Source organism: Pristiophorus japonicus, chromosome 8 (assembly GCF_044704955.1).
Source record: "Pristiophorus japonicus isolate sPriJap1 chromosome 8, sPriJap1.hap1, whole genome shotgun sequence".
Lineage (NCBI taxonomy): Eukaryota > Metazoa > Chordata > Chondrichthyes > Pristiophoridae > Pristiophorus > Pristiophorus japonicus.
Window position 1 is genome coordinate 182,876,267 of NC_091984.1, and position 23,568 is coordinate 182,899,834.

The 23,568-nt window shown below is 48.5% G+C and overlaps 1 protein-coding gene across 1 annotated transcript in view; it reads left to right on the forward strand.

The window, feature by feature from the left end:
* The window catches only part of LOC139269231 (solute carrier family 2, facilitated glucose transporter member 11-like), a 133,559-nt gene that overhangs the window by 39,546 nt on the left and 70,445 nt on the right, over nucleotides 1-23,568 (forward strand). Inside the window, exons 5-6 of the mRNA XM_070888321.1 lie at nucleotides 17,756-17,854; nucleotides 20,378-20,538. Coding sequence (XP_070744422.1) covers nucleotides 17,756-17,854; nucleotides 20,378-20,538 — 260 coding nt within the window. The remainder of the gene's footprint in view (nucleotides 1-17,755; nucleotides 17,855-20,377; nucleotides 20,539-23,568) is intronic.

Genomic DNA, 23,568 nt, shown 5'->3' on the forward strand with positions numbered 1-23,568 from the left:
GGAGATGGTGCTCGAGTTTAAAATGGTGCATTCGATCCACTTTGAAAATGCATCTACAACTACGAGGAACATTTTGCCCATGAATGGGCCCACATAGTCTACGTGCACCCGCGACCATGGTTTGCTGGGCCAGGGCCAGGGGCTCAGGGGAGCCTCCCTGGGGACATTACTAAGTTGGGCACAAATGGTGCACCTTCGGACGCAGAGCTCCAAGTCCGCGCAAATACCAGGCCACCAGACGTGGGATCTGGCTATGGCCTTCATGAGAACGATCCCCGGGTGCTCGCGGTGGAGCTCCCGGACAAATGCCTCTCTGCCTCACAGAGGCATGACTACTCGGCTGCCGCACATCAGGCAGTCTGCTTGTAGTGATAGCTCATGCATGCGCCTGTGAAAGGGTTTTAATTCCTCGGGGCAGGCATCGCGAGCCTCTGCCCAGTCACCGGGTAGGACACATCTTTTTACTAAGGATAACATGGGGTCGCTGGCTGTCCAGGCTCTGATTTGGCGAGCCGTCATGGGCGAACCTGTGGACTCAAAGGCATTGATTGCCATGACTATCTCACAGTCCTGTTCATCAGACCCTTCCGTGGTCGCCAGGGGTAGCCTGCTGAGCGCATCGGCACAGTTGTCTGTGCCTGTTCTGTGCCTTATGGTATAGTCGTAGGACGCCAGCATGAGTGCCCACCGTTGAATTCGCACTGAGGCGTTGCCGTTTATTGCCTTGCTCTCGGACAGGAGGGATGTGAGGGGCTTGTGGTCGGTTTCTAATGCGAACTTGGCCCCGAAAAGGTATTGGTGCATCTTTTTGACACCGTACGCGCACGCGAGGGCTTCCTTCTCTACCATTCCGTACCCGCGCTGCGCCCGCGAAAGTGACCTGGAGGCATAAGCTATGGGTTGTAATTTGCCCGCACTATTGACATGTTGCAAAACGCACCCAACCCCGTATGTTGACGCATCGCATGTGAGAACTAGCTTTTTACCTGGATAAAAGAAAGTCAAAACACTGTTGGAACACAGAAGGTTGCGTGCCTTATTGAAAGCGCGTTCCTGGGCGTCCCCCCAAAACCAATCGCACCCCTTCCTGAGTAGCACATGGAGAGACTCCAGCAGCGTGCTTAAGTTCTGCATAAAGTTCCCAAAGTAATTGAGTAGCCCGAGAAAGGCGCGCAGTTCTGAGACATTCCGGGGCCTGGGTGCCAGGCGAATTGCTTCTGTTTTGGACTCTGTTGGGCAGATTCCATCAGCAGCAATCCTTCTGCCCAAAAATTCAACCTCGGGTGCGAGAAACAGGCACTTGGATTTCTTGACTCGTAGGCCTACCCGATCCAACCGCTTTAGTACTTCCTCCAAATTACGGAGATGGGAGTCGGTGTCCCTGCCCGTGATAAGTATGTTGTCTTGAAATACAACCGTCCCCGGGATGGACTTGAGCAGACTCTCCATGTTGCGCTGGAATATGGCAGCTGCCGACCTGATGCCGAATGGGCATCGATTGCACATGAAAAGGCCTCGATGTGTGTTGATGGTGGTGAGTAGCTTGGATTCCTCGGTCAATTCTTGCATCATATACGCAGATGTGAGGTCTAATTTTGAGAAAAGTTTACCTCCAGCCAATGTGGCAAATAAGTCCTCCACTCTGGGCAGCGGGTACTGGTCCTGTAGGGAGACTCTGTTTATGGTAGATTTGTAGTCCCCACAGATTCGTACAGATCCATCAGGCTTCATGACTGGGACGATGGGACTTGCCCAGTCGCTAAATTCCACAGGTGATATAATGCCTTCCCGCAGAAGCCTGTCTAGTTCGTGTTCAATCCTTTCCCTCATCACATCGGTACATCTCTGGCCTTATGATGGACCTGTCTAGCATCCTGTGTGATGTAGATTTTGACTTTGGCCCCTTTGAAAGTGCCCACACCTGGCTGAAAGAGATGTTCAAATCGCTTTATAACTGTTGAGCAGGAGGTCCGTTCCTCTAATGACATGCCATGGACATCATCCCATTTCCAGTTTAGCTTTGCCAGCCAGCTTCTCGCCAGCAGTGCTGGGGGGTCTCCCGGGACAATCCACAGGGGAAGTCGGTTCACTGTCCCTTTATGTGTGACAGAGAGCATGGCGCTGTCGAGGACTGGTACGATTTCTTTGGTATAAGTCCTTAGTTTGGTGTCGACTCTTGTGAGTTTTGGTCTGTCTCTTTTATGCGGCCACTGTTGTTCAAATTGTTGAGCGCCCATGAGAGATTGACTCGCTCCCGTATCCAGCTCCATGTTGACAGGTATCCCGTTGAGTAGGACCCTCATCATTTTTGGAGGCGTCTTGTTGTAGGAGCAGTGGCCATTGATCGTGTTGACCCGCTGCACATCGGTGTCCCGAGTACTGTCCCCACCGTCTTCTGGTCCGCTTTCCGACCCATCCGATTCGTATACCAGCCGAGCTGCCGTTTTTTGCACATGCGGGCCAAATGCCCTGTATATTCACAGTTCCTGCAAACAGCCTGCTGAAATCAACATCCCCTTGACGAGTGCCCACCCCCACATCTCCAGCACAGACCGCTTCCATTGTTTCCAAAGAATGAGCTGCGTCTGGCTGATCTCTCTTGAGCTTCTCTCAGTTTGTAGTTGATTGCTCGCATTGTGGGTTGATGAGGTGTGAATGGCCGTTCATGTGGCCCTTGATGGCTTCTGGCACCACTGCCCGCTGATGAGGGCCTGCTCTCCTGCCTTTGCCTGTGTGTGGGGGGAACAGCTTGTTTCACGCTGTGAACCCCTTGTTCCGATGTTTCGTTAGTTGTCGTACCCGCAGTGTAGATCAATCTTGTTTCTTCTTCTCCTGCCAAGAATGTCTGTGCAACCAGTGCTGCTGCCTCTAGGGTCAAGTTCTTGGTTTCTATGAGCTTTTGGAATATGCCTGCGTGGCCTATTCCTTCAATAAAAAAGTCTCTCAGTACTTCTCTCCTTAGTTCATCGGAGAACTCACATAAGCTAGCCAACCTCCGAAGTTCCGCCACGAAGTCGGGTATGCTTTGGCCCACACAGCGTCTGTAGTTGTAGAACCTGTGCCTGGCCATGTGTAGGCTGCTCGCTGGCTTCAGGTGGTCTCTTACCAGTGTGCTCAACTCTTCAAACGATTTGCTTGCTGGTTTCTCGGGTGTCAGTTGGTCCTTCATTAAAGCATATGTTTTCGAGCAGCATACCTTAACACCAGGGGTGCACTTGCAGGAGACACTTGATACCTGTCCCAGACAGGTATATAAGGACAGGTCTCAGGCAGGTGTGGCATTCGAGAGCTGTGTAATAAAGGTGCAGGCCCTGAGTGACCTTGACTTCGCTATGTGCCTCGTGTGAATCTGTACTGAGGGGACAGGACTTTACACCTACGAAACCAACGGAGAAGAGTTGTGCATGCTGGTTTGGGAACACCTCAAGCCGAAGGAGAGCATCTTGATGGCCAGGTATCGCTTTTATACGCACCACCGCTCCGAGGGCCAGCTATGTCGCCGATCCAAGACGCCTTGCGGGACCGTGCGTATTTGCTGGATTTTTGGGGGAAGTGTTGCGGGACTTTTTCGTGCTTGGAATCGGCCACGAGGTCATTCTTCACAAACTGCTGTCTGCCGAATCCCTAGATCTGAGCAAGGCCATTACGATAGCTCAGGCTTTCATGTCCACGAACGATAACACTAAACAGATATCATTGCAGCATTGAAGCTCACCGGCAAGTTCTGTGCATAAAATAACGCCTTCAGCAGGCAGAACTGTACATGGCAGGGCCTACACGCCTGCAGAGGCCAGACCTAGGATGACTCAGAGTTCGCCGTGGCGTGAATACGAATCCATTAACACCATGTTGACGCTGCGGGGGTAATCAATGTCGATTCAAGCACTGTGTGCAAGGGCTGTGGAGCAATGGGGCACCTCCAGCGAATGTGCAGATGTGCTGCGACAGAAGATGACAGATCTGGCGTGTAAGAGAGGCAACTCAACCCGAGGCTGAAGAGGAAGTGTATGGGGTACACATCTTCACTATCAAAAGCTCTCCGATAATGTTAAAAGTCGAATTAAACGGCATTCCCGTTTCCATGGAATTGGACACGGGGGCGAGTCAGTCAATTATGAGCCAGAAGGCTTTGAGAAACTGGGGCAACAAGGCACAAAGGCCTAAACTAAGTCCGATCCACACCAAGCTGCGCACTTACACCAAAGAGCTCATACCAGTCATTGGCAGTCCGGCAGTGAAGGTATTGTACAATGGAGCTGTGCATGATTTACCACTATGGATTGTACCAGACGATGTCCCAATGCTGTTCGGCAGAAGCTGGCTAGGAAAGATCTGATGGAACTGGGATGACATCAAAGCACTATCTTCGGTGGATGACGCCTCGTGCACCCAAGTGCTAAACAAATTCCCGTCGATATTTGAGCCGGGTGCCAAAGTGCAGATCCATCTAATCCCTGATGCATGACCCGTTCATCACAAGGCTCATGCGATTCCATACATGATGCGAGAGAAAGTCAAGATCGAGCTGGACAGACTTCTACAAAAGGGGATCATATCGCCAGTTGAGTTCAAGTGGGCCAGTCCAATTGTTCCATCGCTTTTCAACACCGGAACGGTCAGAATCTGCGGGGACTACAAGGTAATGATCAACCAAGTCTCGTTACAGGACCAGTACCCACTACCCAAAGCGGATGACCTGTTTGCAACGCTAGCAGGGGGGAAGTCGTTTACCAAGCTGGATCTAACCTCTGCTTACATGACACAGGAGCTGGCTGAACCTTCAAAAAAATTGACGTACATCAACACGCACAAAGGACTGTTCATATACCACAGATGCCCCTTTGGGATTCGCTCGGCTGCAGCCATCTTCCAGAGGAACATGGAGAGTCTGCTGAAATCGGTTCCGCGCACCGTGGTGTTTCAAGACGACATCTTGATCACTGGTCGCAACACCACCGAACACTTGCATAACCTGGAAGAGGTTCTAAGTCGACTAGACAGAGTGGGACTAAGGCCGAAATGCTCCAAGTATGTTTTCTTGGCGCCAGAGGTCGAATTTCTGGGGAGAAAGATTGCGGCGGACGGCTTCAGACCCATGGACTCCAAGACGGAGCCCATCAAGAATGCACCCAGACCATAGAATGTGACGGAGCTGCATTCGTTCCTGGGACTCCTCAACTATTTTGGTAACTTTCTACCGGGGTTGAGCACTTTGCTGGAACCTTTGCATTTATTGCTACGCAAGGGTGACGACTGAGTTTGGGGTAAATCTCAAGAGATAGCCTTTAACAAGGCCAGAAACCTACTATGTTCCAACAAGTTAATTGTATTGTATGACCAGTGTAAAAGTTTAGTATTAGCTTGTGATGCATCTTCGTATGGGGTCGGTTGTGTGTTACAACAAGCCAATATGTCAGGCAAACTCCAACCGGTTGCATATGCGTCCAGAAGTTTATCCAAGGCTGAAAGAGCCTACAGTATAGTTGAGAAAGTAGCATTAGCATGCATATATGGGGTTAAGAAAATGCACCAATACCTATTTGGACTCCGTTCGAGCTCGAAATCGACCACAAGCTGCTCATTTCGCTGTTCTCAGAAAGCAAAGGTATTAACACCAATGGTTCGTCCCGCATCCAAAGATGGGCACTAACGTTATCTGCATATGACTATGTAATCCGCCACAGACCAGGTACTGAGAATTGTGCTGATGCCCTCAGTTGGCTACAATTGCCCATCACCGGGGTAGAAATGGCGCAACCCGCAGACTTGCTTCTTGTAATGGATGCTTTTGTGAGCGAGGGGTCACCCGTCACGGCTTGCTAGATCAGGACCTGGACTAGCCAGGACCCTGTGCTATCACTAGTAAAAAGCTGCTTTCTCAATGGGAGCTGCTCGGCGGTTCCTGGGGAAGTGCAAGACGAAATTAAGCCGTTCCACCGACGCAAGGATGCAATGTCCATCCATTTGGACTGTCTCCTATGGGGGAATCATGTAGTTTTGCCAAAAAAGGGCAGGGAAATGTTTATACGTGACCTTCACAGTACTCACCCAGGCATAGTCATGATGAAGGCTATCGCCAGGTCGCACGTTTGGTGGCCCGGCATTAACTAGGAATTGGAGTCATGCATACACCAATGTAACACTTACATAAGAACATAAGAATTAGGAACAGGAGTAGGCCATCTAGCCCCTCGAGCCTGCTCCGCCATTCAACAAGATCATGGCTGATCTGGCCGTGGACTCAGCTCCACTTACCCGCCTGCTCCCCATAACCCTTAATTCCCTTATTGGTTAAAAATCTATCTATCTGTAATTTGAATACGTTCAATGAGCTAGCCTCAACTGCTTCCTTGGGCAGAGAATTCCACAGATTCACAACCCTCTGGGAGAAGAAATTCCTTCTCAACTCAGTTTTAAATTGGCTCCCCTGTATTTTGAGGCTGTGCCCCCTAGTTCTAGTCTCCCCTATCAGTGGAAACAACCTCTCTGCCTCTATCTTGTCTATCCCTTTCATTATTTTAAATGTTTCTATAAGATCACCCCTCATCCTTCTGAACTCCAACGAGTAAAGACCCAGTCTACTCAATCTATCATCATAAGGTAATCCCCTCATCTCCGGAATCAGCCTAGTGAATCGTCTCTGTGCCCCCTCCAAAGCTAGTATATCCTGCCTTAAGTAAGGTGACCAAAACTGCACGCAGTACTCCAGGTGCGGCCTCACCAATACCCTGTACAGTTGCAGCAGGACCTCCCTGCTTTTGTACTCCATCCCTCTCGCAATGAAGGCCAACATTCCATTCGCCTTCCTGATTACCTGCTGCACCTGCAAACTAACTTTTTGGGATTCATGCACAAGGACCCCCAGGTCCCTCTGCACCGCAGCATGTTGTAATTTCTCCCCATTCAAAAAATATTCCCTTTTACTGTTTTTTTTTCCAAGGTGGATGACCTCACATTTTCTGACATTGTATTCCATCTGCTAAACCTTAGCCCATTCGCTTAACCTATCTAAATCTCTTTGCAGCCTCTCTGTGTCCTCTTCACAACCCGCTTTCCCACTAATCTTTGTGTCATCTGCAAATTTTGCTACACTACACTTTGTCCCCTCTTCCAGGTCATCTATTGCTCACAGTTGAGCAATTCACCAAGGGAGGCCCCACTGAGTCTGTGGTCATGGCCCTCCAAACCATGGTCCAGGGTCCACGTAGATTTTGCTGACCCATTTCTAGGAAAAATGTTCCTAGTAGCAGTGGGCGCTTAATCTAAATGGATTGAATGTATAATAATGTCGTCATGTACATCCACTGCCACCATTGAAAGCCTCCGGGCCAGGTTCGGCATCCATGGTTTGCACGACGTCCTTGTTAGTGACAATAGACCATGGTTCACCAGCTCGGAATTCAACGAGTTTATGACCTGCAATGGCATCAAGCATGTCAGGTCTGTGCCATTTAAACCCGCATCCAATGGTCAAGCGGAACGGCCAGTCCAAACCATCAAGCAGAGCTTGAAACACGTGACGGATGGTTCCCTGCAGATCTAGTTATCTCTGATTCTGCTCAGCTACCGCACACGACCCCACTCGCTTACCGGGGTTCCCCCTGCAGAATTGCTAATGAAGAGAGCACTCAAAACCAGGCTCTCTTTCGTCCACCCGGATCTCAACGATCATGTAGATACCCGGCATAACGTGTACCACAATCGCGCGGCTGTATCGCGTGACATTGAGGTTAATGACCCTGTGTTTGTTCTTAATTACGGTCATGGTCCCAAATGGGTTGCTGGCACTGTTAGCCAAGGAGGGGAATAGAGTGTTTGTTGTCAAACCTTTGAATGGACAAACGTGCAGAAAGCATTTGGATCAGACCAAATTGCGGTTCACTGACAACCAAGAACAGTTTCAAGAGGATATTACTATCAATGATCCACCCCCACACACCCAGCCAGTAATCGACCTCGCGGGCAATCACGAGGATGCCCGACAGTCTGATCAGACAAACCACACCGCAGTGCAGCAATGACCTGACCGACTCACCCATGCCAGGACTTCAACTCAGGCGATCAACCCAGGAACGCAGAGCCCCAGATCGCCTCAGCTTGTAAATAACTTGTATCTAAGACTTTGGGGAGGAATGATGTTATGTACATGAACATTATCAATGTGTAAGACTTGCCATCAGGGGGTGCACCTGAGGGAGACCCAAAGGTATACCTGCACACCCTGGGCAAGCAGGTATAAAAGGCAGTCTACCTTGCTGTTTCCTCACTCTGGAGTTACATTAAAGAGACCAAAGTCACAACAGTTTGAGCTTACAATATACAGTCTTGTGGAGTTATTCTGAACATAACAATGGAGATCATGATTACAGCGCCTCTGAGATCTTCTGACACGATCTCCTCCTTCCAGATAAGAGCGATGTTGTCATGGATCCAAGCCAATAGTGCTTCTCTGCCATGTTTTAGTGCTTCGGCGGGGATTCCATATGCTCCAGATGACTTGGTCTCAGTTGTCGGATGGCCTCTTCAACCTTGTGCCGGGCTGGGGTTGTGCTGAGATGGTGGCGGGTGGCATGCTGTGGGATGGAGTCGAGGACACTCACGTCGAAGACAGAGTCTCGGTTGAGGAGACAAATTTGCTAGAATTCTTTGAGTATGTAACGAACAGGGTGAATAAAGGGGAACCAGTGGATGTGGTGTATTTGGACTTCCAGAAGTAATTTGACAAGGTGCCGCATAAAAGGTTACTGCACAAGATAAAAGTTCACGGGGTTGGGGGTAATATATTAGCATGGATAGAGGATTGGCTAACAAACAGAAAACAGAGTAGGGATAAATGGTTCATTTTCAGGTTGGCAATCAGTAACCAGTGGGGTGCCGCAGGGATCAGTGCTGGGACCCCAATTATTTAGAATCTATATTAAGGACTTGGGAGGAAGGGACTGAGTGCTTGAAACTATCATTAAGGAAGAAATAGCGGGATATCTAGATAGGAATAGTGCAATTAAGCAGACGCAGCATGGATTCATGAAGGGGAAATCATGTTTAACTAATTTACTGGAATTCTTTGAGGATATAACAAGCATGGTGGATAGAGGTGTACCGATGGATGTGGTGTATTTAGATTTCCAAAAGGCATTCGATAAGGTGCCACACAAAAGGTTACTGCAGAAGATAAAGGTACGCGGGGTCAGTGGAAATGTATTAGCATGGATAGAGAATTGGCTGGCTAACAGAAAGCAGAGAGTCAGGATAAATGGGTCCTTTTCGGGTTGGAAATCGGTGGTTAGTGGTGTGCCACAGGGATCGGTGCTGGGACCACAACTGTTTACAATATACATAGATGACCTGGAAGAGGGGACAGAGTGTAGTGTAACAAAATTTGCAGATGACACAAAGATTAGTGGGAAAGCGGGTTGTGTAGAGGACACAGAGAGGCTGCAAAGAGATTTAGATAGGCTAAGCGAATGGGCTAAGGTTTGGCTGGGGGTCCTTGTGCATGAATCCCAAAAAGTTAGTTTGCATGTGCAGCAGGTAATCAGGAAGGTGAATGGAATGTTGGCCTTCATTGTGAGAGGGATGGAGTACAAAAGCAGGGAGGTCCTTCTGCAACTGTATAGGGTATTGGTGAGGCCGCACCTGGAGTACTGCGTGCAGTTTTGGTCGCCTTACTTAAGGAAGGATATACTGGCTTTGGAGGGGGTACAGAGACGATTCACTAGGCTGATTCCGGAGATGAGGGGGTTGTCTTATGATGATAGATTGAGTAGACTGGGTCTTTACTCGTTGGAGTTCAGAAGGATGAGGGGTGATCTTATAGAAACATTTAAAATAATGAAAGGGATAGACAAGATAGAGGCAGAGAAGTTGTTTCCACTGGTCGGGGAGACTAGAACTAGGGGGCACAGCCTCAAAATACAGGGGAGCCAATTTAAAACTGAGTTGAGAAGGAATTTCTTCTCCCAGAGGGTTGTGAATCTGTGGAATTCTCTGCCCAAGGAAGCAGTTGAGGCTAGCTCATTGAATGTACTCAAGTCACAGATAGATAGATTTTTAACCAATAAGGGAATTAAGGGTTATGGGGAGTGGGCGGGTAAGTGGAGCTGAGTCCACGGCCAGATCAGCCATGATCTTGTTGAATGGCGGAGCAGGCTCGAGGGGCTAGATGGCCTACTCCTGTTCCTAATTCTTATGTTCTTATGAGTGTAACGTAGCCAAGTTTGTTGACCATACAAAGATGGGAGGAAAAACAATGTGTGAGGAGGACACAAAAAAATCTGCAAAAGGATATAGACAGGCTAAGTGCGTGGGCAAAAATTTAACAGATGGAGTATAATGTTGGAAAGTATGAGGTCATGCACTTTTGCAGAAAAAAATCGAAGAGCAAGTTATTATTTAAATGGAGAAAGATTGCAAAGTGCTGCAGTACAGCGGGATCTGGGGGTACTTGTGCATAAAACGCAAAAGGTTAGTATGCAGGTACAGCAAGTGATCAGGAAGGCCAATGGAATCATGGCCTCTATTGCAAAGGAGATGGAGTATAAAAGCAGAAGTCTTGCTACAGTTGTACGGGGTATTGGTGAGGAAGGGACTGAGCGTAATGTAGCCAAGTTTGCTGACCATACAAAGATGGGAGGAAAAGCAATGTGTGAGAAGGACACAAAAAAATCTGCAAAAGGATATAGACAGGCTAAGTGCGTGGGCAAAAATTTGTGTCGGGTAGTGGAATACCACGTGCAGTTTTGGTTTCCATATTTATGAAAGTATATACTTGCTTTGGAGGCAGTTCAGAGAAGGTTCACAAGGTTGATTCTGGAGATGAGGGGGTTGACTTATGAGGAAAGGTTGAGTAGGTTGGGCCTCTACTCATTGGAATTCAGAAGAATGAGAGGTGATCTTATCGAAACGTCTCAGATTATGAGGGGGTTTGACAGGGTGGATGCAGAGAGGATGTTTCCACTGATAGGGGAGAATAGAACTAAAGGGCATAATCTTAGAATAAGGGGCCGCCCATTTAAAACTGAGATGAGGAGAAATTTCTTCTCTGAGGGTTGTGGATCTGTGGAATTCGCTGCCTCAGAGAGCTGTGGAAGCTGGGACATGGAATAAATTTAAGACAGAAATCGACAGTTTCTTAAACGATAATGGAATACGGGGTTATGGAGAGCGGGCGGGGAAGTGAACCTGAGTCCATGATCGGATCAACCATGATCGTATTAAATGGCGGAGCAGGCTCAAGTGGCCGTATGTCCTCCTCCTGCTCCTATTTCTTTTATTCTTATGTTCTTATGAGATCCTCGAAATGCTCCTTTCAATGGGCACTGACTGCCTCTCTGTCCTTGATGTACCTCTCCGTTCTTGGCCAGTAGTGGGATAGGACCTTGGGTGCTTGGGCCATAGTTGAAGAATCCTCTCACATCGTGGTTGTCAGCTAGCTGATGGATTTCTTGAGTTTTCTCCACCCACCATCTGTTCTTTAGGTCACGGGTTTTCTGTTGGATCTCGGCCTTCAGACGTCTGTAGACCTGCTTTCTTGCCCTCGAGTTGTGTTGCTGCTTCCAGTCCAAGAGTGCTTTGCACTTGCGGCATGTTAGTTCCTGGATCTCCTAGTGGTTCTCGTTGAATCAGTCTTGGTGTTTCCTGGTTGAGTGACCGAGTGTCTCGACACAGGTGTTAATTATGGAGGCCTTGAGGGCAGACCAGGCACTGTGGGCACTCTGCATCTCTGGTCTCTGGGAGTCGTCAGGTTGGCAGTGAGGCACTAGCTGAATAGGGCTTTCTTAGCAGGGTCTTTGAGTGCACCGGCATTGATTTTCCTGCAGCATTGTTTCTGTTGTCGTCGCTGTTTTGGGGCAATGTTTGATGGTGATGTCAGAGCGGATTCGGCTCTTGTCATGGCGCGGGTGATGCACACGTCCTGCGGTCCCTGGTTCGGATGATGAAGTAGTCAAGCAGATGGCAGTGCTTGGAGCGAGTGTGTTGCCATGAAGCTTTATCTTTGTCCCGCTGACAGAACATGGTGTTGGTTATGAACGTGCTTCTTTGTCACGATCATGGATAACAGTTTCGTAGAATTGGTTTGTTGTATACAGAAATTAAAATTTGACCTTGATTCATCATAGGCAGTCCCTCGGGATTGAGGAAGACTTGCTTCCACTCCTGAAGTGAGTTCTTTGGTGGCTGAACAGTCCAATACGAGAGCCACAGACTCTGTCACAGGTGGGACAGATAGTCTGATATGTCCTTACTATACAGTATAAATGCACACGAGGCCCATGCTTAAGAGAAGGTCAGTCTGTGACCTGTCCTTTATTTCATAGCACTCAAGTGATAAAGGTGGGTGGAGCTTCCCCTTTTATACCTGAAGGTCCAGGTTAGGAGTGTCTCCCACCTAGTGGTCAGTGTTCTCACGGTGTACAACTTAGGTCAGTTTATACATGGATTACAATGCTGGTTGAATACATGACATCACCTCCCCCCCCCAAAGTCTTATTGGGATCACAGGTTGAATCTCTCTGGTGGTTTACGCTCTCTTGTAGAGCGCCTGAGTTGGGGCTCCGGTTGTTGGGCGCTGGCCTGAGTGTCTGCTGTTTGCAGTGCCTCAGGCCTGTCCGGACTGCCCACAGTGACTGGGCTCTCCTCCCTTTGGTTCCGGTGTTCGGTCACCTGTGGTGGAGTGAACTCTATATCGTGTTCTTCCTCTGCTTCTTCTATGGGGTTGCTGAACCTCCTTTTTGTTTGATTCACATGTTTGCAGCAGATTTGTCCATTGGTAAGTTTAACTACCAGAATCCTATTTCCCTCTTTGGCAACCACAGTGCCTGCGAGCCATTTGGGCCCTGCAGCGTAGTTGAGGACAAAACAGGATCATTTACATCAATACATCGCGCCCGCGCATTCCTGTCATGGTAGTGATATTGTGACTGGTGCTTGCTCTCGACAATTTCTTTCATGGTGGGGTGTATAAGGGATAATCGGGTTTTGAGCGTCCTTTGCATTAGCAGCTCTGCGGGTGGAACCCCTGTGAGCGAGTGTGGTCGGGATCTATAGGCCAACAGGAGGCGTGATAAGCGGGTTTGTAGGGAACCCCCTTGGAATCTGAGCATCGCCTGTTTGATTATCTGCACTGCTCATTCTGCCTGGCCGTTTGAGGCCGGCTTGAACGGTGCCGTTCTGACATGGTTAATTCGATTGCCTGCCATGAAGTCCTGGAATTCAGTGCTTGTGAAGCACGGGCCATTGTCGCTGACCAAGATATCCGATAGACCGCGGGCAGCGAACATTGCCTGTAGACTTTCTACCGTGGCAGAGGATATGCTTGAATTTAAAATGGCACACTCGATCCATTTGGAGTAGGCGTCTACTACAACCAAAAACATTTTCCCATGAAAGGACCTGCATAGTCCACATGGATGCGTGACCAAGGCTTGGCGGGCCAGCACCAGGGGCTAAGGGGGGCTTCCCTGGGCGCATTGCCCAGCTGGGCACATGTGTTGCACCTGCGAACACCAAGTTCCAGATCTGCGTCTATCCCTGTGATCTGGCAATTGCCTTCATCATGACAATGCCCGGGTGCTCATTGTGGAGTTCTCTGATGAACACCTCTCTGCCCATCTGGGGCATGACTACGTAGTTTCCCCACAGTAGGCAATCGGCCTGAATCGAGAGTTCATCCCTGCGCCTGTGAAATGGTTTAAATTTCTCAGGGCATGCCCCGTACGTGGCTGACCAGTCCCCATTCAGGACACATTTCTTCACTAAAGACAATAGCGGGTCTCTATTTGTCCAGACTTTAATCTGACAGGCTGTCACGGGTGAGCCTTCGCTTCCGAAAGTTTCAACAGCCATGACCATCTCAGCAGCATGCTCGGTAGCCCCCTCAGTGGTGGCTAGTGGGAGCCTGCTGAGGTAATTGGCGCAGTTTTCGGTGCCCGGTCTGTGCCGAATTGTATAGTCATAGGCGGCTAACGTGAGTGCCTACCTCTGTATGCAGGCCGATGCGTTTGCATTTATGGCCTTGTTGTCGGCCAAAAGGGACGTTAGGGATTTGTGATCTGTCTCCAGCTCAAATTTCCTGCCAAACAGGTACTGGTGCATTTTCTTTACCGCATATACACATGCAAGCGCCTCCTTTTCTACCATCCCGTAGCCCCTTTCTGCCTGGGACAGACTTCTGGAGGCATAAACTACCGGTAACTGACCCTTGGCGTTAACATGCTGCAACACACACCCGATTCCATAGGACGACGCATCGCACGTTAACACAAGTTTCTTACATGGGTCATATAGCGTTAACAGATTGTTGGAACATAACAAATTGCGTGCTCTATTAAAAGCCCTTTCCTGGCCATCCCCCCAGACCCATTCACGACCTTTGCGTAGGAGCATGTGTAGCGGCTCTAGCAGCGTGCTCAATTTGGGAAGAAAGTTACCAAAATAGTTCAGGAGCCCCAGGAACGAACGCAGCTCCATCGTGTTGCGGGTTCTGGGTGCTCTCTGGACCGCTTCCGTCTTGGACGCAGTAGGACTGATCCCGTCTGCTGCTACCCTCATCCCCAGGAATTCTACCTCTGGAGCTAGGAAGACGCACTTCGCCTTTTTCAGTCGCAGCCCTACCCGGTCCATTCTGCCTAGCACCTTCCCCAGGTTGTGGAGGTGTACTTCAGTATCGCAACCCGTGATGAGGATGTCGTCTTGAAAAACCACCGTCCCTGGAATCGACTTGAGGAGGCTTTCCATATTTCGTTGGAAGATCGCGGCGACCGAGCGAATCCCGAACGGACATCTGTTGTACTCAAACAACCCCTTGTGTGTCGTGATGGTGGTCAGCTTCTTCGACTCACTCACCAGCTCCTGGGTCATGTAAGCTGAGGTTAGGTCCAATTTTGAAAAAAGTTTGCCACCGGATAGTGTCGCAAATAGGTCCTCCACTCTCGGTAGCGGGTACTGGTCTTGGAGTGATACCCGATTGATGGTGGCCTTGTAATCACCACATATTCTGACCGGCCCATCCGCTTTGAGCACCGACACAATCGGGCTTGCCCAGTCACTGAATTCGACTGGCGTGATGATGCCTTCCCTCAGCAGGCGGTCCAATTCGCCTTCTATCTTTTCCCGCATCACGTACGGCACCGCTCTGGCCTTGTGGTGTACTGGCCTGGCGTCCGGCTTTATGTGAATCACCACCTTGGCCCCCATGAAAGTGCCAATGCCGGGTTGAAACAGTGAGTCAAATTTGTCCAGGATCTGTGAGCATGATACTCGCTCCACAGAGGAAATTGCATTGACATCGTGCCATTTCCAGTTCATGACAGCAAGTCAACTCCTCCCCAGTAGTGCGGGACCGTCCCCCGGGACAATCCAGAGTGGCAACCTGTTCTCCGAATCTTCGTGGGTCACGACTACCGTGGCGCTGCCTTGCACCGGAATACTCTCCTTTGTGTAAGTCCGTAGCTGTGCGTCAATCGGCGATAATTTTGGCCTCCTGGCCTTGGACGCCCACAACTTTTCGAGCTGTTTGATACTCATCAGGTACTGGCTGGCCCCCATGTCTAGCTCCATTGATACTGGGATGCCATTGAGGAGCACTTTCATCATTATTGGTGGCATTCTGGTGTATGAACTGTATATGTGCTCCACATGAACTCGCTGAACTTCAGCTTCCAGCGATTTCCCCCCGCGTTCATTTCTGCAATTTCTGCAGGTATTTTGCTCATCTCTGCAAACTCTGGCTGAGTGTGTGCCTCCACACTTCCAACATGAGCTGTTGTTGGAAACAAAAGGTCCCTTGCCAGTTGATCGTCTCTGACTGCCTCTGTGACTGTCCTTAAGTGTGCCATTAACAGGTGTTGACGGCCCCATTACTGGCCGCATTGTCCCTTGCAATGACGTGAATCGCTGTTTATCTAGCCATTGTCTCTGTCGCACTCCCCCTCTGGGCTCGACTACATGTTGGGGAATGCCCAATTTCTTTTGTCTGCCTGGAGAACTGCGTGCTGCTTTAACAATGTTGATTCCCTGTCCCAACCATTCCTTAACACAGTACCTCTGTTCTGCTAGTGGCCATGCTCGCGTGGTTTAAATCCCAGTTTCTCGTCGCCATTAATACATCCTTACTATACAGTATAAATGCACATGAGGCCCATGCTTAAGAGAAGGTCAGTCTGTGACCTGTCCTTTATTTCATAGCACTCAAGTGATGAAGGTGGGTGGAGCTTCCCCTTTTATACCTGAAGGTCCAGGTTAGGAGTGTCTCTCAAAGGCTCACCACCTAGTGGTCATTGTTCTCACAGTGTACAACTTGTCAGTTTATACATGGGTTACAATGCTGGTTGAATACATGACATAGTCATTGAGGGGAGGTGAGGGTGGGATTGGTTTGCCGCACGCTCTTTCCGCTGCCTGCGCTTGATTTCTGCATGCTCTCAGTGTTGAGACTCGAGGTGCTCAGCGCCCTCTCAGATGCACCTCCTCCACTTTGGGCGGTCTTGGGCCAGGGACTCCCAGGTGTCAGTGGGGATGTCGCACTTTATCAGGGAGGCTTTGCGGGTGTTCTTGTAGCGTTTCCGCTGCCCACCTTTGGCTCATTTGCCGTGAAGGAGCTCCGAGTAGAGCACTTGCTTTGGGAGTCTTATGTTTGGCATGCGAACTATGTGGCCTGCCCAACGGAGCTAATCGAGTGTGGTCAGTGCTTCAATGCTGGGGATGTTGGCCTGAATGAGGACGCTGATGTTGATGCGCCTGTCCTCCCAGTGGATTTGTAGGATCTTGCAGAGACATCGTTGGTGATATTTCTCCAGCAACTTGAGGTGTCTACTGTACATGGTCCATGCTTCTGAGCCATACAGGAGGGCAGGTATTATGACAGCCCTTTAGATCATCAGCTTGGTGGCAGTTTTGAGGGCCTGGTCTTCAAACACTCTTTTCCTCAGGCAGTCGAAGGCTGCACTGGTGCACTGGATCTTGCCGTCAATGCTTGCTCTTGATGATAGGAGGCTCCCGAGATATGGGAAGTGGTCCACGGTGTCCAGGGCCACGCCGTGGATCTTGATGATTGGGGGGCCGTGCTGTGCGGTGAGGACAGGCTGGTGGAGGACCTTTGTCTTACGGATGTTTAGTGTAAGGCCCATGCTTTCGTACGCCTCAGTAAATACGTCGATTATGTCCTGGAGTTCAGCCTCCGTATGTGCGCAGACGCAAGCATTGCCCGCGTACTGTAGCTTGACAACAGAGGCTGGGGGTCTTGGATCTGGCCTGGAGATGGTGCAGGCTGAACAGGTTCCCACTGGTTCTGTAGTTTTGTTCCACTTCAGCGGGGAGCTTAATTACAACTTGCCTCAAGGGCCAATTTGTGGAAATAGGCATGGGTTCCAATGGAAGTATTTTTTTTCTTAAACTGTGAACTTGCTGCTCAGTGAAACTGGCTAAACTTGAAAGAGAATCGGATTATTTTAATCTCCTTTGATTATGTTCCATGATTTATGCCCCAATTATATAACAAATCTCATTGGAATATTAGCCTCTGCAGAATTTAAATTAAACATTTCTGGCAGGCTCGTGGGCTGGGAACCTTTAAAGGTTCTCCCAATCTGGTGTCCATAAAATGGTGACCGAGGGATTTGGAGAGAGATAATTACATTTGAAATCCTCTTGGAAATTACGGAAAAACTTGTCAGTGTCATTCTGCCTGAAGAAATTCTGGACACTTTACCAGATACGTGTTGAGAAAAATTGTCTGCTTCAATTTTTTGTCTTGCAGCTTCCGTCTGCTGTCCTCCTCCTGGCAGTATTTTCCGCAGGGATCGGAGGATCATTTCAGTACGGGTACAATGTTTCCATCGTTAATGCTCCCACCATGGTGAGTCCCAGCTTTCATTTATTTTGCCTTATACATGTATAGGTGTTAAATCTGGCCTCTATGTGGAGTTGTTCCTGCTTGGACTGTCGCTGGCACCTGAAACACTGTAGGAGCTGGCACAATGTGGGTCAAGTGTTCAGGAACAGCTACTTGCCAGTTTTACAGGCAGTGTCTGTGGTGTCCCTGCACCGTACTACAAACTCACATGAGGCATGTACTGCAGACACAGTCACTACGTGACCTTAACCTTTATTCCCAGGACCAAGGAGTGCTGACCCTGGGTGGGACCTCCCCTTTTATACCTGGAAACCCGGGTGAGGAGTGTCTCCCACAAGTTCACCCCCTGTGGTCAGGGTGTGCATTTCTAGGGTATAAGTACAGTGTACAGGAGTTGCATGAAGGTTACAGTTACATGAAGATTACCGTTGCATGATGGTTACATACATGATAGTGTCGAGTCTCGCCAGCACCAGGTTTAACATGCCTATGAAAGCTCACATTTTGAAATGCTGGATTATCAATGGTGAATTGGTAATGTTCTGTAGCTTGTCCCAACCTGCGAGCACCATCGGAGCAGGCCGGGGAGTGAAAGGAGCAGCGTGACAGCCTAGCCCAGCAGTCTGCGTGGCCCCCGGCATGCTATAGACCATCGGAGCAGGCCGGGGAGCGGAAGGAGCAGCGTGGCGGCATACCACTCCAGAGAGCAGCACGTGCTGGAGCAGGAGAGCAATGGCAGTGAAAAGGGACGTCACCAAGGTCCAGGTCGGTGATTGGAGCGTGGGCAGATAGAGCAGGAGCGGCGAGGTCGGGGCGAAGGAGCGGCGAGAGATTGGAGAGGGACGTGATCGGGGCCCAGGAGAGGCGTGAGTTTGGGGCCCAGAAGAGGCGAGGATCCCAGGGGCAGCATGGGCCAGCCCACACTGCGATATGTGTGCACACTAGGTCCGTGCAGCAGAGCAGGTCTCCAGTCGTCTTGGTTAATCTTTGCTACTGGACCAAGACCTAGCTCTGACAAGCCTGTGGGATGGCTGGTGTGCAACGGTCACCACACGTTAAAAAATCCAAGCACAGGCATCTTCCATCCTTCAAGATTTAGTTCGGACCTGGAATTTTAGGTCCATCATTGAAACACCTGCAATCTTTTTTGACGTGGAAGCAAGTCGTCATCGATTCGAGGGACTGCCTATGATGATGATGATCATGCTGTCTGAGGATAGCTCGCTCTGCTTTTCCTTCTGTGCCATTTGCTTTGAAAGCTTTTGTAACTGGTAAACTCAGCATGTGGGGAAAATTGCATCATCCCATCACATGGTGTGTTGCTGTAGAAACATACAATGCTATAATTATTTGCCTATCCTATCTCTACTGGGGAGTTGTTGCGCTGCTGCTGGTTGCTCTCTAGTACCTCGTCAAGTGGCCATTCGTCCGGAGTCTAAACAATGAATGTCTGTAAGCTATTTGACCACCATAGGTGTGCATCACAGCTCCCCCTGATCCTGTCCTTGTATAATGTCTGGAAAAGCTTTCCAGCAGAAGTTATTGAATGATAGTTAGGAGCAGGAACACTGGCTGGCCCAAGGACACTGAATTATTATGTCTTGCTGATTGTCCTTGCAGAGATCAGCTATCTCAGCGCAGATCAGGGATCGAAACTGGGGCCATCTTGGTCTGTCCAACTCCGTATTACACTGGGGTGGTGCAGCTACCCCGGATCCTTCGGGAACCAGCAGATCCATTTTTGAACAACCAGTGTCCTGAGCTCAAGCGGTGTTTCGAGAACACTGGGAACATCTGACCTGCTCGGACCTTTCAGTCCAAGGAATAGTCCAGGAGATGATGGCTGGAAAAGAAAGTTAAACGCATTAAAATGAGAACCATAAAAGAGCAGTTGTGTCATTTGAGTCAGAAGGTTCAAATCTCACTTCAGAAACTTGATCACAAGATCTAGGCTGATGCTCCAGTGCAGTACTGAAGGAGCACTGCACTGTCCGAGGTGCCGTTTTTATGGATGAGACATTAAGCTGAGGCCCTGTCTGCCCCCTTGGGTGAAAGAGGAATTTCCCAAATTCCTCCCTCCCAAATTAGTTGGGGTTTTAATCTTTTTCGCCCTCCCAGGAGATCACCTAGTTGGGTGCAGTGGAGAGTGTATGTATTGTGATACACACATTATCACAGTTGTGTGGGTCATGTTGGATGGACCAGACGGTCTATTCCTGTCCAGCATTGTTCATGTGGTTTTGATAAAATATTGCTATGTGAACAATGAGTATTCCTGTGAGATTAGAGATAGTTTCCACTTTACAGGAAAGGCCTTTTGTATTGCTATTGCAGTGTAATAGTGTAAAAGACTTCCGATTTGACAGAACCAAGTTTTCTTAATGGCAGACTGAGGACAAAGTCTAGAAAGAGCTAACAGTTAGCATTAATGTTGGGTCTGTCATTTTTCGACTTTTATTTTCTCTGCATTGTAGTTATTGGCCTCCGATGATCTTGTTCTCAATGGCTGCATTGTGTCCTCTCTAGCATGTACAGAAATTCATTAATGAGACATGGGGCATTCGGTACAACAGCGTTCTGGACGCAAGTCTGCTGAGACTTCTGTGGTCTATAATCGTTTCGACTTTCACCCTGGGTGGGTTTCTGGGGGCATGGCTGGGAGGACCCCTGAGCTTCAGATTTGGTCGGTAAGTCTCTGCATGTTTGTTGTGACTCTCAGCGCTGTAGCGTGCACTGTGTGGGGAGTTCCTGGTCTGGTCTTACCACGTTATTATGAAGTAATCTGCAAATTAACAGTATATAATAATGTGGTAACGGCATCCTAGCGGCTATTTCTATTGTGTGGATCACCCTGTGTCAAGTACGCTCTGTGCACTGGGAGATGGCAGCAACACTGCCAGGCGCTGGCAGCACAGATGCAGACCCAAAACAGAATGAAACTCGCCTTAAAATTAAAACCGTTTAATCAGCGATCATTAAAGTTGGTGTTTACTTTTCCCCATAAATTCCTAGATTTTATTTTGAATTGGAAAAATCAAGAGGTAGCATTTCCACGACAGTTCCTCATAACTTTGGAGGAGATTGGAGGAAACCCTTGAAATCAGCGTAAACAGCTGCTTATGCCATTTTTCCAACCTTTCCACTGATGAAGCGCCAAAGTTATGGCAGACAATTGGGAACCCGCCCCCCATCGTGCCGTTTTTCATAATGTACATCACATAAGAACATAAGAATTAAGAACAGGAGTAGGCCATCTAGCCCCTCGAGCCTGCTCCGCCATTCAATAAGATCATGGCTGATCTGGTCGTGGACTCAGCTCCACTTACCCGCCCTCTCCCCGTAACCCTTAATTCCCTTATTGCTTAAAAATCTATCTATCTTTGACTTGAAAACATTCAATGAGCCAGCCTCAACTGCTTCCTTGGTCAGAGAATTCCACAGATTCACAACCCTCTGGGAGAAGAAATTCCTTCTCAACTCGGTTTTAAATTGGCTCCCCCGTATTTTGAGGCTGTGCCCCCTAGTTCTAGTCTCCCTTACCAGTGGAAACAACCTCTCTGCCTCTATCTTGTCTATCCCTTTCATGATTTTAAATGTTTCTATAAGATCACCCCTCATCCTTCTGAACTCCAACGAGTAAAGACCCAGTCTACTCAATCTATCATCATAAGGTAACCCCCTCATTTCTGGAATCAGCCTAGTGAATCGTCTCTGTACCCCTTCCAAAGCTAGTATATCCTTCCTTAAGTAAGGTGACCAAAACTGCACGCAGTACTCCAGGTGCAGCCTTACCAAAACCTTATACAGTTGCAGCAAGACCTCCCTGCTTTTGTACTCCATCCCTCTCGCAATGAAGGCCAACATTCCATTCGCCTTCCTGATTACCTGCTGCACCTGCAAACTAACCTTTTGGGATTCATGCACAAGGACCCCCAGGTCCCTCTGCACCACAGCATGTTGTAATTTCTCCCCATTCAAATAATATTCCCTTTAACTGTTTTTTTTCCCAAGGTGGATGACCTCACACTTTCCGACATTGTATTCCATCTGCCAAACCTTAGCCCATTCGCTTAACCGATCCAAATCTCCTTGCAGTCTCTCTGAGTCCTCTACACAATCACGATTTCAAGATCTTGAGTTCTGTATTGGTTTCTCTGTATTTCAGTGCCACAGTGTGTTTATTCATTAGTGTCAGCTATGGCTCAGTGGGTAGCACTCTCTCCTCTGAGTCAGAAGGTTGAGGGTACAAGTCTCACTCCAGGGACTTGAGCACAAACATCTAGGTTGACACTCCAGTGCAGTGCTGCACTGTCAGAAGTTGTGTCCTTCAGATGAGACATTAAACCAAGGCCCCATCTGCCCTCTCAAATGGACGTAAAAGATCCCATGGGACTTTGAAGAAGAGTAGGGAAGTTATCTTTGGTGTCCTGGACAATATTTATCCTTCAATGAACATACAAAAACAGATTTTCTGGCCATTATCACATTGCTGTTTATGGGAGCTTGCTCTGTGCAAATTGGCTGCCACATTTCCTACATTACAACAGTGACTACACTTCAAAAGTATTTCATTGGCTGCAAAGTGCTTTGGGACATCTGGTGGTCGTGAAAGGCGCTATAGAAATACAAGTCCTTCTTTCTTTTCTTGTTCTAAAGCTTGGAAATTCAGCTTGTAATCCTAATCTGCCCATTTGAAATGCATTCGTTAGTTAGAAGTGTTTGTGCAAAGGCAACATTATTTGTGCAGTCACATGTGAGGAAAAGCTCACTCAGCACAAACATGCACACAAAACTCAAACCTGTTGGAAGTGACACTGGAGAGACTGACTGAATTTTTGCCTTTTTACCCAATCAAAGACGCCATATGCCAGGCCATTGTCCAATCCCAGCCTCGGTATGTCACCAGCAATAGAGTTCCCCTGCACTTGGGGATAGGGATTTTTCAAAGAAACGTTAAGACATGGCTCAAGCACAGAACTTACGTTCAAACTGGAATGGTGCCTTGTGCTTGCAGCGCTGCTGGATATTGAAGAATGCGCTTTCTTCACTGACTTCCTTTCCATTCTTCCATCTGGCTGCTCCACCTTCACTGATGTAGTCCCCATTTTTCTTGGTCGCACACTTTGGAATGTCCTCCTTAAATCCCACTGCCTTGCTATCTTTCTCCCCTACTTCAAAAGCCCCTGAATGCCTACCTCACTGAACTTGCCTCCAGTCACCTTGTTTTAACTCTTCGCCCAGTGTCTGTTTTTTCCCCTCTGTGAAGGGTTTCAGAATACTTTGATATGTTAAATACAAGAGTTATTGCTCTGTCTGCACTCAAGTACAGTATAGCAAATCAATTACTATTTAAAGTTCATGCAGCACAATTTATCCCTGGGATATACAGCTACAGATTGGAGCCAAGTTCTGTCTAGATTTGATGGAGTCAGGAGTGTATTGGACTCCAGCACCATGATCATCCTTGCACTAAATCAATGCATTAGAATGACTAAGAAAGCAATAAAGAAAGGAAAGATAGATTACGAAGGTAAACTTGCGCAAAACATAAAAATGGATAGTAAAAGCTTTTACAGATATATAAAACGGAAAAGAGTGACTAAAGTAAATGTTGGTCCCTTAGAAGATGAGAAGGGGGATTTAATAATGGGAAATGTGGAAATGGCTGAGACCTTAAACAATTATTTTGCTTCGGTCTTCACAGTGGAAGACACAGA